The sequence below is a fragment of the Gekko japonicus genome, unplaced genomic scaffold (genome assembly GCF_001447785.1).
Source record: "Gekko japonicus isolate JY-2015 unplaced genomic scaffold, Gekko_japonicus_V1.1 scaffold998, whole genome shotgun sequence".
Classification (NCBI taxonomy): Eukaryota; Metazoa; Chordata; class Lepidosauria; order Squamata; family Gekkonidae; genus Gekko; species Gekko japonicus.
In genome coordinates this window covers 404,863-418,241 of record NW_015164216.1, presented here as the reverse complement: position 1 = coordinate 418,241, position 13,379 = coordinate 404,863, and the positions used below count along the sequence as shown (strand labels likewise).

General features: G+C 45.1%; 1 protein-coding gene across 1 annotated transcript in view; it reads left to right on the top strand.

Moving 5' to 3' along the window:
* FMNL2 (formin like 2) overlaps window positions 1-12,340 on the top strand; it is a 254,022-nt gene extending 241,682 nt beyond the window's left edge. Inside the window, 3 exon segments of the mRNA XM_015408483.1 lie at window positions 2,946-3,069; window positions 5,784-5,830; window positions 12,216-12,340. Of these exon segments, the coding sequence (XP_015263969.1) occupies window positions 2,946-3,069; window positions 5,784-5,830; window positions 12,216-12,254 (210 nt within the window). The 3' untranslated portion in view covers window positions 12,255-12,340.
* The last annotated feature ends 1,039 nt before the right edge of the window (window positions 12,341-13,379 follow it).

Sequence of the window (13,379 nt, the reverse complement as noted above, 5' to 3'; positions counted from 1 at the left end):
ATTTGCAGCGTTACCTATTTATTTTTGTTGGCAAGCAGTATAATTAATCTATCATTGTCCACTCTACCTGGATATTGTAATACAATATTCCCAATGCACCTTTCACGTTATAATGCAACTCTAGGGCAGTGGAAGACCACATGGCCTAGATCCTCAATAGATTTTTGGTTGCAAATGCAGACATGTTCTTTGTATGAGATCCCATAATATTTGCCTCTTAGCGTCGACAGTTGCAAAGTATCCAACCAGGCTTTGGTAAATGCTTTCCTATACTTGGAATTCGATAAATCGGTAAAATAAGATGGAAGGGTTAAAGAAGAAGGTTCAAGTTGCTTGTAAAGGGGAGCTATTCTCAAAGTACTTAACTGCGGCGTCCTTCTGGACACTTATATCTAGCAGTCTTTATTTTATTAATTGCTTTGCTGCAAAAAAGTCAAGCCCTCTTAAATCCAAGAATCTGAGTTTGGCTACCAGAATCAATATATAACTTCTCCAGGGATTACTTTTTCCTTCCTCATAAGCCATGGTTGCAAAACTTGAACTTAAACCAGACCGGATTTTCAACCAATAATTGATAATAACTTTATGGACCGAGGCCAGTATTGGCTGCAGAGCCAATTCCAATCTGACTGTGGCTGCTGGAACTGAATTAGGGACTGCTAATCGCATATGAATGAACTTATTCTGAATGACTTCCAATGGTTGCAGATATTCAGTCCCCAAAACTGGGGCTCTGTATAATATCTGCAGCAATATTTTGGTTCTATAGATTTCTAACATTGGAGGTACCAAATAGCTTCCCCTTGCTCATAGAATCTAAAGATACCAAGTATAACCTTTTCAAATTTCCTCTTTGCATACTTAATATGTGCTGACTAAGAACTGGAGCTATGAAAAGTTGCCTCAAGATATCTAAAAGAGGACACTTGCTCTAGCAGTTTCCGATTTATTGTCCATTTATGAAAATGGGGCCTTTTGCTAAAAACTATTCTTTTAGTTTTACCGTAATTGATTTATAATAAATTGTTTTTACAATAGAGGCTAAACTGTTTTAAAAGCCTTCTAAGGCTGACTTGTGAATGGGACACAAGTAATGTGTCATTAACATAAAGGAGTATTGAGATGGCTTTCTCTCTGAGCCTGACTGGAATATACTGTGTTCCTGACAAATGTTCAACCATATAATTTATATACAAGTTGAAGAACAACAGGTATATAAGAGATACAGCCCTGGCACACGCTCTTTGAAGCTGGAATTGGGTTGGACAGTTGGCTGGAAATTCCTAATCTTACTTTAAGAGTGGTGTTAGTATGGAGGGCTTTAATTTGGGGGGCCAGGCCGGGGAAGGGCAAGCAGGCTACCAAGCAGGGGCTGGGCTGCAGGGTGCAACACGGTGCACAAGGGGCTGGGGAAAGGTGGCGGGGGGGGGCTCTTCGGGGGGTGGGGCTTCGCCACCCGGGATCTCGGCTGCTCTGCGGCCCACCAAGCAGAGTGGAGGGACTGGTGGAAGTGGAGCCACAAAAGGTAGGAAGCAATCCAGTCTTTTCCTGGGATAAATGAACTGGTGGCAGTGACAGGCATTGGTATAATGAAACAGGTTGGCTGTGGTCTTTGTGGGGAACATGGCAACCATGCACTCAGCAAATCATTTTCTCTCCAAGATAGCTGCTGAAGCTCTGCTTTCCAGAGCAGTATTTCATAGGACCATAGGGAATACGCCTTTTTCTGAGTATTCGTTATTTTGTTATCCTGAAGGCCGTGCTGTGATACTTGGCACTTTGCCCGGTTACAAAGATGCACAGGAAGAAGTAATGGGATGCTGTCTAAAGCAAGCAAGGTTATTTGGTTTACTGAGGGCCGAACTATATATCAGGGTGGATCACAGGTCCAACCTGTGGCTGCCCATGCCATCTTGGAGGAAAATCTGGCCATTTAAAAATTGCCGCAAGAGCCGCTACAGCAGCACCAGGTGCTCTTGTTCCTTCCTGCACCTTTGCAAGTTCCAAAACAGCCATGGGGTGGGGGGCTTCTTTGCCATTTTTAAAGATGCAGAGAGGGGGGGGGGACAAGACCACTTGTTGCTGCCATTCTGTGGGCCTGATTGGGGCTGGGCCTCTCAGCTGTTTTTAGACCGCTAAATGGGCTCTGACAGAGGCCAGGATGCACAGAAAGAAAGGCTTCCACCTGCAGAACGTGACTTTCTTACCTGGGGTGGGGGCAACATTTTGGAGGGCAGAGGGGGTGGGCAAGTTGGAAAGTTGCTTTCTGCAGACAGAAGTCCTCCTACCCACCCTCTGCTGGACCTGCCCTCATTTCTGCTGTATACAAAATCTGAAGAGAATCAGCAGGAGAGACTCAAAAGGCAGCAAAGAAAAGAAAAGATGCTTTATTCAGACAAGCGTTTTCTGCTTGAGATGTGAGACCCTCCTCCGTGCTGATGTCCTCTTTTAATGACATCATTTATGAGCGGCTGTCACTTAAGCTCGGGTGAGACAAGTGTAGCCCTATAAAGGCATCTACATCGAAGCCCTGTTCTCCCGCGGAAGATTGAGTACAACACTAGAGAAATATTCGTTAGGATGTGATGAACGGTCTCGACCCCCAAATGCCCTAAAACAATGCATATCAGAAGCCAGAGCCGTTCATCTTTTACTTCTATCAAGTTTGATCTGTGCCATTGATTTTCAGGTGGAACCCATACTTTTCTGAGTGATCCTGCTCTCAGGCAATGTAAAAATGATCTTTAAAAAAAAAAACCAAAAAAAAAAAAAAACCACCCACAACTCTCTAAAGGTAGTCTGCTTGCCTTTTTTGCCCAGTACCTCGTTTAAGCTGTTTGCCAGTCGAGTCTGTGGTCTGATGCCTGAAAAGAGTACATTGGCCTCTGCCACCCTGAGAGGGCACTCTTCACTGACCTTTGCAACCCTGTTCTGCTCCCTTTCAGTCTCCTTCTCATAAAACAAAGAGGCAGCAGCAGGAGTTGATTGCAGAGCTAAGACGGCGCCAAGTCAAGGACAATAGACATGTGTACGAGGGGAAAGATGGAGCTATTGAAGATATCATTACAGGTAAAAAGAGAGGCTGCTCTAAAGACAATACAAGCTATCTTTTGGTAGCGTTCACCTTCGACAGTTTTGCTCAAGCTCTGCCACCCATTAAGAACTGTGATAACCAGGCGCACCAGTCATTTAACAAACCCAGCCCACTTGCCAATCCACGCCTTTTCCACAGCAGAGATCTCAGTGAGATATCGTTTGTGTTCCTCTGCATCCCAGCATGCTGGCATGACTAAAGCCATTGACAGTGGAGAGTGTCGGTAGATATATTTGTGCAACAGATGCATGCATTAATTGTTGGATATATTCGATCCACATGGAAAATCACTAGCGCTTAACCTTATTTTTCAAAGCTTGTGGTTTCCATAAGATGCTACTAACTGTAATTTGCTGTGGCATTAGAACCATAATGAAGGACAAAATCGTTTAGTTTAGACTGCTGAATGATTTAGCACTTCCGAGCTGGCTTTTCGTTCTCCTGCAAACTAATGCTTGTCCCTTTCTGCAGTCCACAGTTGAACCGCAGAGGGGGTAAGGATGGCTGGGCCTGATTTTTGGCAGATGTGACAGGGGCAGGTTGTTATCTCCTGAAATCTGATTTCGGTCTGTGGCTCTGCAACATAGTACGTGGTAGAGACCGTAAACAGCCCTGACTCAGGTTCCCTGTGTATTTTTTTACTGAGGAACTAATTCTTGACTGTGTGAACTAATACATGAGACTCTTAGTACCAAAGACAAGGGATTTTTATTTATTTCAAAGACATCCTTTGCACACCATTACTAAAGCCTTGTTCATCTAGAACTTCACTGCTACGACTGCAACCTCTGCAGGGTTTTTCCCCGTGCAGTATCCATGAGGGCCCCCGTCGTTGTGTAACTTCTTTTTCCTACAGTCCTGGAAGACCCAATCAAAAGGTGGAAACTTCCTACTCAAAAGAATACTGTGTTTAGATACAATTACGCAAATCTATGTCTTTGTTTAAATTTGTTTAAATTAAATTTTACAACACCCGGATGCTTCCATTGCCAAGAGACAGTTTGGACAGTTGCCCAAGCCAAACAAATCCTATTGTGGTTAAATGACGGATAAGCCATTTTAGGTGTCTTTAACAAAGCACTAACAATGTACTAATGCAATAGATCTTTGCTTCTTACTGTGTTCTGTCTTGTTTGGCTGTTATTTTCCATGCAGTGCTGAAGACGGTGCCCTTTACCGCCCGAACGGCCAAGCGTGGCTCTCGGTTTTTCTGCGAACCTGTTCTCACAGAGGAATTCCATTACTAAACTATTCCTCTTTCACTCCTGATGCTCTTAAAAAAAAGGTTGCTGTAGGTTTTTGACATTTCTCCGTTTGCTATGGATCTTGTGTAAGGCTCAGTGGCTGTTGAATGGATTTGTGATGTCTGCCGTGTCCTTGGAGTTGTGCATTACATCATGTCACCTCATTGCACGTTCTCATCTGCCAGTAACCTTTTGCTCCCTTCTATAAGAAACGTGACACTTCACAACAACTTGTGTGTTTCAGAGGCACCACTAGTCTATGTGCTACAAGCTGTAGAACCGCAAGTGTTGAAAGTCACAGAAACGCCTCTTAGGCCAGTGGCCATTGTGCAGCCCACACAGTTTTCAAAACATTTTTTTTTCTGGGTTGTAATGATAAAATGTGACAGATGGTTCACTTGTTCTTTCCTGTGTCATCTCCTCGGAGCTCTTACCTTGTTTCTTTTTGTGAGTTGATCTGCACCGCACAAATCCTGTTTCTCTGGAAGTGGGTCTAGTGTGCATGCATTGTGCTGAACCTTGATGGGCTTTCCTTTGTGGCATGCAAGAGATAGTCACCATCTTCTTTTACGTGATCTGCAAGTGCATTCCACATCAGCCATTCTAACTTTTCTTTGCATGTTTGTGATTGCATGTAAAACCAGGTATAAAGCAAGTCGCCCCTAAATCCTCTCATGTCCACATTCATGGTAGGTTCAGTTCCATGCTAACTTAATTGGAAATCTTCTTAGAGCCATGTAGGAACACCACCTTAGGGTAGCAACACTATGCCTTTCATCAATTCAGTCTTTCTTAATTATGGGGAAGTGATTGGGCACAAACAGAAGCCAGCTGGGCCATAGCACACCGTGGCTTCTGAGCTGAGGTGTATGAAAATCTGAATGGATAGCAGGTCATTTACATGCTAAGGGAAGACTCAAGATGAGTGGCTCAGATGATAGAAAGCTAGTAAAATGTTGTGGAACTGGATCTATTGACATCTTGTGGCGTAAACTGTAAAAAGGGGTGTTTAACACTGCATGTGCCCTTGTCTTCGATACGGAAATCTTAAAGGAAACTGCGTTTCATTTCCTACCTGTGCAATACGGTTTCGTGGGGGCCATTTTTTGGGTTTAAACTATGAATGCTGACTGCTACTAGCTCGACTTCTGTTTGCCCTTTCAAGTTAATTCAGTTGCTGTGCCACCATCCTGGAGCCAATATTCAAAGCAGCTTGGAGCTTCATTACTAAGAGTCCTGGGGTGGCCCTCTCCTCTGTCCCTCTCCTTCCTCCTTTTAACCCCTTCTTGCAGCCTTGGCCTCCGTCACTTCCTACTCGTGCTTTACTTGTTATGTAGGTTTTTTATTTTCTTTTTTTGCTTTTGGGGCACTGAATTGATTTGCTCTTCATATTCCATCCCATTTTTAACTTAACCATCACTCTGTGTGTTTTTTTTTCTGTTTAGCCCTAAAGAAGAATAATATCACTAAATTTCCAAATGTTCACTCGAGGGTAAGGATTGCTTCTAGCACACCGGTGGTGGAGGATACACAAAGCTGGCAAGCATCACTTTTTACTTAGCTTCCTCCTCTCTCTGTATGCCACACAAACTGCTACAAAATACAGCCCTTTGGCAGAACTAGGAATGTGCTATAAGGGATTTGGAGATTTGTTGTCAGGTCTTCTATGCGCTGTTTTCACACGGAGACTATGGGATAGGTTCATTGTCAGTTCTTCAGTGCACCAAATGACCACATTTGCCAAGCCACAAACTTAATGGCTGCCCCTTTCCAGAAATTGTTTGACCCTGTTGCTGCTGTCTTGATGGTGTTTGAAGCTGGAAGATAGCAGAGCTGTTGTGGTAGAGTATTTACAGTTTATTTACAGAGCATATATACATACACACAGCTTGCAGCAGTTCAGAATCCTCACTGACAAAGTGCTTCGCTAACAACACAACCATAAGGCAGGCTACTTGGTCAAGAACTCATTGCAGTATATATACATGTTGACCAATCACAGTACAGTGCTGTACATTTGCTTAGTCATTCTGACATCTGCAGATATGATGCAACTATAGGTATCATGTGACCTCCTGGCTGTCACTTTAGATCATCTGGATCTAAGTCATGTTCCATGACATGCTGTTATCTTGCCTATACTAACATGTCTTTGGGATGGATCCTGCCATCTGTCAACAGAAGGCCATGATCATTGCGGATCTTTTCCACATTCTTATCCCCACGTCTGGGATCTGCATATGTGCTGGAGAGGGGGGGGGTATACATTGAATGGGGGAAGGGGCAAAATTGCCCTCCTGTCCTCTGGCAACAGAGAAGCTGTTGCTTGTGGAAGAGGAAGGACGGGGAGATTTTATTTTTCTTCCGTTTTTTCCTCCACAGTGGGGATACCAAGTGGCTTATGTTGTTCTCTTCTCCATTCATTTTATCCTCACAACAACCTTCTGAGGTAGTTTAGGATGAGAGCGTGTGACTGACTCAAGGTTAGTAAGCTAACCTTGCAGTATAGGGATTCAAACCTGGGTCTCCCAGATCCCGGTCCGACACTCCAACCACTGCCTGCTAGCTCTCTTTTGCCCTCTTTCTCAGTCCAGCCCCCTGATACGCATGCCTGTTAATACGCTTGGATCCCCCAAATCCAGGGGGCAGGGACACATCATATCTTTTTGCCTCTGTCAGAGAAAACAGGCAGAACTGAGCAAGTTCATCTCAGATGCTTTTGTTCTTGCACAGGTGCATGCATGCCCTTAGTTATGTCACTAGGGCCAGTAGCGACATCTGAAACCTCGGGCCCAGCAAACTCTCTCCCCTGGCTTTGTCCTCCTCCTCCTCCTCCCTCTCTCCCTACCTCTGATCACCCTGGGGCTTTCGACCTCTCCCCCCTCACTTGGCTGCAGCCCTTGAGGAGGAGTTTGCTGTCTGTCTGATGGTCCAGCCCAGCAAACCTAAGGGGCATGTCCTCAGATGAGGCATTTCCCTGGGTACCAACACCAGGCAGAAGATGTCTCCAAGGCAGGAGGGTAAAGGAGACTGGCAGAGGGATCCCCCCTCGCTCTGGGATGGGAATCCAGGCCCTGGCCCCCATCCCTTCTCTTGAAGTTGGAAGGAGCTGCTGAGGGAGGGAACACAAGAAACATCCTTGGTATTTGTGCCAATAGATGAAAGGACCCCATCCTCTGATCACCTTCTTTCTTCTTTTAGTGGCAGTAGTTCCCAGTGTGTTCAAGTGACAAAAAGCAAAGAAATACGTACATATAAAAAGATAGCTAATAAATTCTTCTTTGGCTTTTATTCGGCATTTTTTGGCCGAATACAGGCTGAGGGGCGGTTTAAACTTTAAAGGGCTGCACTTACCTTCTCTTTCCTGCCATTTCTGTCTCTTTCCCGCCCTTTGCTCTGCTTTCCAGAGAGGGGGGGAGAGGGACCTTACCTACAGCCAGTCACTGCAATGCATTTGCAAATGGCATTGCAGCTTGCAAGGCTGTTGTTGCTGCTGGCTTCAAACCTGAAGCCCAATTACTAGCTTGCTTTCCCAGGGACAGAAGAAGGAGCACTGGCCAGTAGGATTACAGGTAAGGGTTGGCACACTGCTCTTTGGCCAATCACAGAAGTTTGTTCTTTTTTGAAATTCTTCTGTGTATTGTTGTTGTGACGATTCTGTGCTTAGCTCAGTCCTCCTGCTGAGCTAGTAGGTTGGCACTGGGTTCTGTTGATAGGTAGGTTGGCACTGGGTTCTGCTGCTGGGCATATTTCACTGTCTCTGCTGCTGGCCTTGCAAACATGCCCCCTCGGTTTATACTTCAGAGATTCTCAGATTTGATCTTAGTCCTGTTAGGTTTTGGCACTGCCACTATACAGTGGCACTAGTTCTGGTTGGCACATTGCACTGGTTCTGCTGCTGGCCTTGCAAACATGCCCCCTCACACCACCACACTACACCTCACTTAGTTTCTACTGCAGAGATTCTCTGGGAGAAACTGCTGGGTTGTTGGTTTTATCTGCTTGCCATTTCCCCCTTCCATAAGAAACAGTGGAGGCTTGGAGGTACCATCTTTGGATGCCCCTAGAATTGGACCCCCTGGTCCAATCTTTTAAAGACTTGATGGTTCCTTTGGGGAGAGGCTCCAGCAGCTGCAGCACAAATTTGGTGCTTCTGCCTCAAACCTCCTCACCCCCCAGCCCACTGAATACTCCTCAGAAGATTTTGCCATTGACTACAGTGGCCCCATAGGATATAATGGCGCCAAATATTTTCAGGAATATCAAACATTTTCGGATACCAATGCAATGCCAGTATTGGATTATCGGAAAAATTTGGCTTCATTATATCAGCATCCAAAAAATACAACATTTTTTCCCTGCACACCCCTGATCAGCCTTTCACTTGTATGGGGAAATTAAGTGACAACATTGCAGTGCATGGAGGTCTGCCTCTTCCACTAACCTCCGTGTCTGGGGTGAAGGCCTCTTTCCAGTTATGCCCTTACATTGCATCCACTTGACTTTGTTGCATAGAATTCAGTGGGAGAGGCTGAAGAATAAGCAAGTCCTTATCTGCCTGACATCACCCTCACTCTGCCCTTTGTTTTATGTGACCCCAGAATGTGATGAGATGCAGATTTCTATGTCTGTTGGCAAAAGGCCAAGGTTTGTGGCAGCTTGAGGAGCACAGTTTCCAGCTCTTCACCTTTCCCTTGGCCTGGTCCTTGCCTTCTCTGTTTTGAGTTACAAGGTAAATCTTGTAAATGGTGGTTCCCCCAAAATTTCAAGATGATGTGCCTTCTCCTCCCTGCCATGTATCACATTATACACAAACAGGCTTCCCAAGTACTTACCGTGATTTGGCGGGGGACACAGACGTCTTCGCAGGATCATTCCCGCGGGGACAACAGACGCACCGCACCATGCCGTCGCCAGGAAGTGACACCGGGCGATGCTCTGGCAATGGGGCTGGAAACTCGATGGTACCATTGAGTTTTCAGCCCCATTGCCAGACCATCGCCCAGCGTCACTTCCTGGCGACGGCATGGTGCGTTACAGGGAGGAATGGTCCGGCTGGGGAGCATGTTTCCCCCACCGGATCGCGGTAAGTACTTGGGAACCCTATACACAAAGCATTCCTCTCTACAGTGAGGAAATAGCCTGGGAGTGGGGAGAACATGAAAGGAGGTTCCAGCAGAATTCTCTACCCCAGACCTGGCTTTTTTGGGGGAAGAGGACAGTGCTGGTATGTTCTGTGGTTGATTACAGGTGGGAGAAGTTAGGGCACTGTTGGGTATCGCCATATCGAGCTTACCTCTCAGACTGGGCCTCTTGAACCCAAACACTGGCAAATTAAGCTGATCTTAGCATGAACCAACTATGCCACTAGTAGCTTTGCCCTCCAGAAAAAGAATATTAATAAATCCACACACATCAAAACAATTCAGCTAGTTTACTTTTATATGGCATCGAAGTTGACTAGCTGGATGTTAACCTTTGGAATACCGCAAGTGTTTTTCTCCCACTTCCATTGCCTGTAGTGCAGAGATAGCTCTTCCCACCAATTTTTCATTAGCTATCAGCAGAGAGGGCAAGGAAAGAAGGCAGTTTGGGCTTCCTTTCCCTCCATTGTCCATAGTTATTTCTTCCGTCTTTCTCCCACCCTTTCTCCAAGTAAACCAGGGTGGCCAATGCGGTTCTTTTTGTTCTTTATTTTATCCTCAGAAAATCCCTGGGAGGTAGGTTAGGCTGAAAGAGGGTTGCCCAAGACAGCCTTCATGGCAGAATGGGTCCTTGAACCCAGGGCCTCCCATTCCTAGTCCACCGTTTTAATCACGACAAAGCTGGAGGTGTGAGACTACAAAGCACTTGCAGGGAAGGAAGCATAAGGACAGACAGGAACATGCCAGGCTTTGGATATTCATACCCATTATGCCTTGCATTACCAACATCAAGTGTGGAAAGTTTCTACCGTGTGGCTGTCCCCGCTAACTTTTGGCTAAAGTCAATAATGTGGGCCGTTTAGTTCCTTTTCACATTAGCGTTGTGGATCCCCAAAGCAGGATAGTCGTGCTGTGGGAACCAACCTCAAAGCCAGCATCACCCCCATGATTCATTTCCTTTAAGCTTTACCAGAATCAAAGTATGAATTGGCTCTTCAGTTCATGGTGTTCTAATAGTAATTGACCCAGTGCTTTCCTTGTCAGTTTGGCTATTATTCTGCTTATGGAGATGATGTGAGCTATTTAGAATTGTGGATGGATGGGCAGGCTGGTGCTGTCTGGGAATCTGAGACTGCGGTCACACACACTAAATAATGCACTCCCAATGCACTTTCCAACTGGATGTTGCCAGTTCACCCAGTAAAATCCAGTTGGAAAGTGCACTGGAAGTGGATCACGCAGTGTGTGTGACCGCAGCCTGAGTGTCACGAAAGGACTAAGGGTTTAGAGTGACCCCCCAGTGTGATGCCTGTGGGCATCACGGGACCCACCAAAGTATTTGCTGGTGCCCACTTGCTTCTTCCCCAAGGCAAAGAGCCAATCCTGGAGGTGCTTCTGAAGAGCCCAGGAGACATCACCTTTGTGTCTGCAGGGAGCACCTGCTTAGAAACAGCTGTCTCCTTCATTAGAAAGATGCTTAGTTTGAACCGCTCGATATTTTGACCCATCTCAGCCCCCATGACAGCCATTTTCTGATTGTTACCATTCCCCCAGGGCAGCGATTTTGTGGTGGAGCCCACTCAGTGGTCTCAGAATAGCAAAAGTGCAGTCTCTAAAGGTTAGGGAGCTCTGAAGGGGAGACACTAGGAAATGAAGCACTTCCTGTTTGTTGTGTTGACTTCTCTGAACATTTGAACCAGCTCTTGGGGTGCATTCTAGAAAGCCTTAGGCTGGTTTGCATCCCATGCTAAACAGCGAACTCTTGACACATTGACTGGGGGAGTGACATTCAAGGGAGGTGGGAAGCATGAGTGAATCCCAGCCTTCAAGGGGACATCGTTTAGCATAACTGATGCTAGTGTCTGATCTTGCTGCTGTCCCCCCCCCCCGATTAAAAAACCATCCCTCCATTAGGGATAAACAAGGAATAGAAACTGATTGAGTGCCAGTTTCGTGTAGTGGCTAAGTGCGTGGACTCTAATGTGGGAGAACTGGGTTTGATTCCCCACTCCTCCACTTGCAGCTGCTGGATGACCTTGGGCAAGCCATAGTTCTGATAAGAGCTGTTCTTGAAGAAAAGCAGTTTCTGTCAGAGCTCTCTCAGCCCCACCTACCTCACAGGGTGTCTGTTGTGGGGAGGGGAAGGGAAAGGAGTTTGTAAGCCACTCTGAGACTCTGAGAGAAGGAGGAGGAGATTGGATTTATACCCCGCCCTTCAATATCCAGAGGAGTCTCAGAGTGGCAGGGTATAAATCCAATCTCTTCTTCTTCATCATGGTGACACAGTGTACAGTCCTTGGTGAGAGAATCCTTGTTTGAAGCTAACCATCCCAAACACACACGTCTTTATATGGAGTGTGCTTTTATGCCAGGGAGGAACTGACTATAACTTTACTACATACAGGAAAAAATTGAGATGGGGAACTTGTAAGCAAGCCATCACCCAGAAAGCTGATGCTTTTTTGTACAGTCGCAATCCTGCAGCTGTCACTGAATAATAATGTAGCCCTCCTCACACTGTGGCACTAGTAGGTATACATTGCACACGAGGACCTTTTTTACTAGCATTTAGTGAATGCTATGAGTTTTGCTCTCCACAAGTTTAAAACATCCCTTTTCTTTCTTTTGCTACAAGCTGCTTTGATTGGCTACCAGCAGGATACTTTTTCTTGTCTAGATCCAGATCCCGAGATCAACCTGCTTCTGATCTTTTCTTGTTTTCAAACTCCACAGATCTTAGAAACCAGCCCTACAGACGAGCCGATGCGGTGAGGAGAAGCGTGAGGCGCCGTTTCGATGATCAGAACTTGCGTTCTCTCAATGGTGCTGAAATAGCCATGTGAACTGAATCGGGGAAATCTACATATGTAAACTAGAAAGTGGGGGATGACGGATACCTTTGCCATGAGAACTATTACGCACACTACCATTTTAATTAAGGCCTTGATCACAGTACATTAACTTTCCTTCTGAAGGGCTCAGTAATGCCAGAAAATGCATAGGAATGCAGGAAAAAAGAGAGGATGAGCTCTCTACTCAACTGTAGCTACCAAGTGCCTAAATTTTGAAATACCTGCTCAAATTAATCAAAGCAATAGGACATTGTTTGATTGGGTTTCTTTGTACACCAATACATTTGTTCAGTATTCTTAACCAAAATGTAAAATACATGTTGTATTTTTTGTTGTTACATACAATTTAATGAAAGGTCTCCAGGAGGCCTTCTTAATTTCATGACCAGTTGTATATAGATACTACTACTGTGGACTTTTTAAATGGTTTTTAGTACATTCCTGGATGGTCTAAAGGAGTTATTTTCATCTTCAACTGCACATTAGCGTTATATATGCATACATCGGTATATGCATACGTAAGGGCTTGTTGTATGTAAGGGGGAAAACCCAATAAAATAAATTGTACCCTTTCAACATTTCACTTGTCTTAAGGCTGTGGGAACTGCCCATAAAACGGAAGCTGAGATAGATGCCAACTACAGCTTCCAGAGGGTTATGCTCAATTGTGATAACCCAGTCTTTGTTTTCTGCTGTAAATAGGTAATATGAGGTTTATATCAAATACATACTGCCTGTGTTCAGATTGTGCCCATTATACATTGAAGAGTAATGAAACCAGTCAGGAAGCATAGCTCAAAAATTTTAACGGTGCAGACAAAAACATAAAGGATGATGTATTATGGTGTTCTTCAAGTAGAGGCAGCTTTGAGGTAACTGTTATTTATTAATTAGCACTAAGATATTAACTCCTCAATAACCAGTATTAGAATTCCTGAGGACCACAACTGTCCATTGCCCTGCTAAATCCAGTGCCCTGCTAAGCTGGTTAGAATACCCTTCCCGAAGAATAGTTTTACATCTGCATTCTGCACAAATGGAAGTT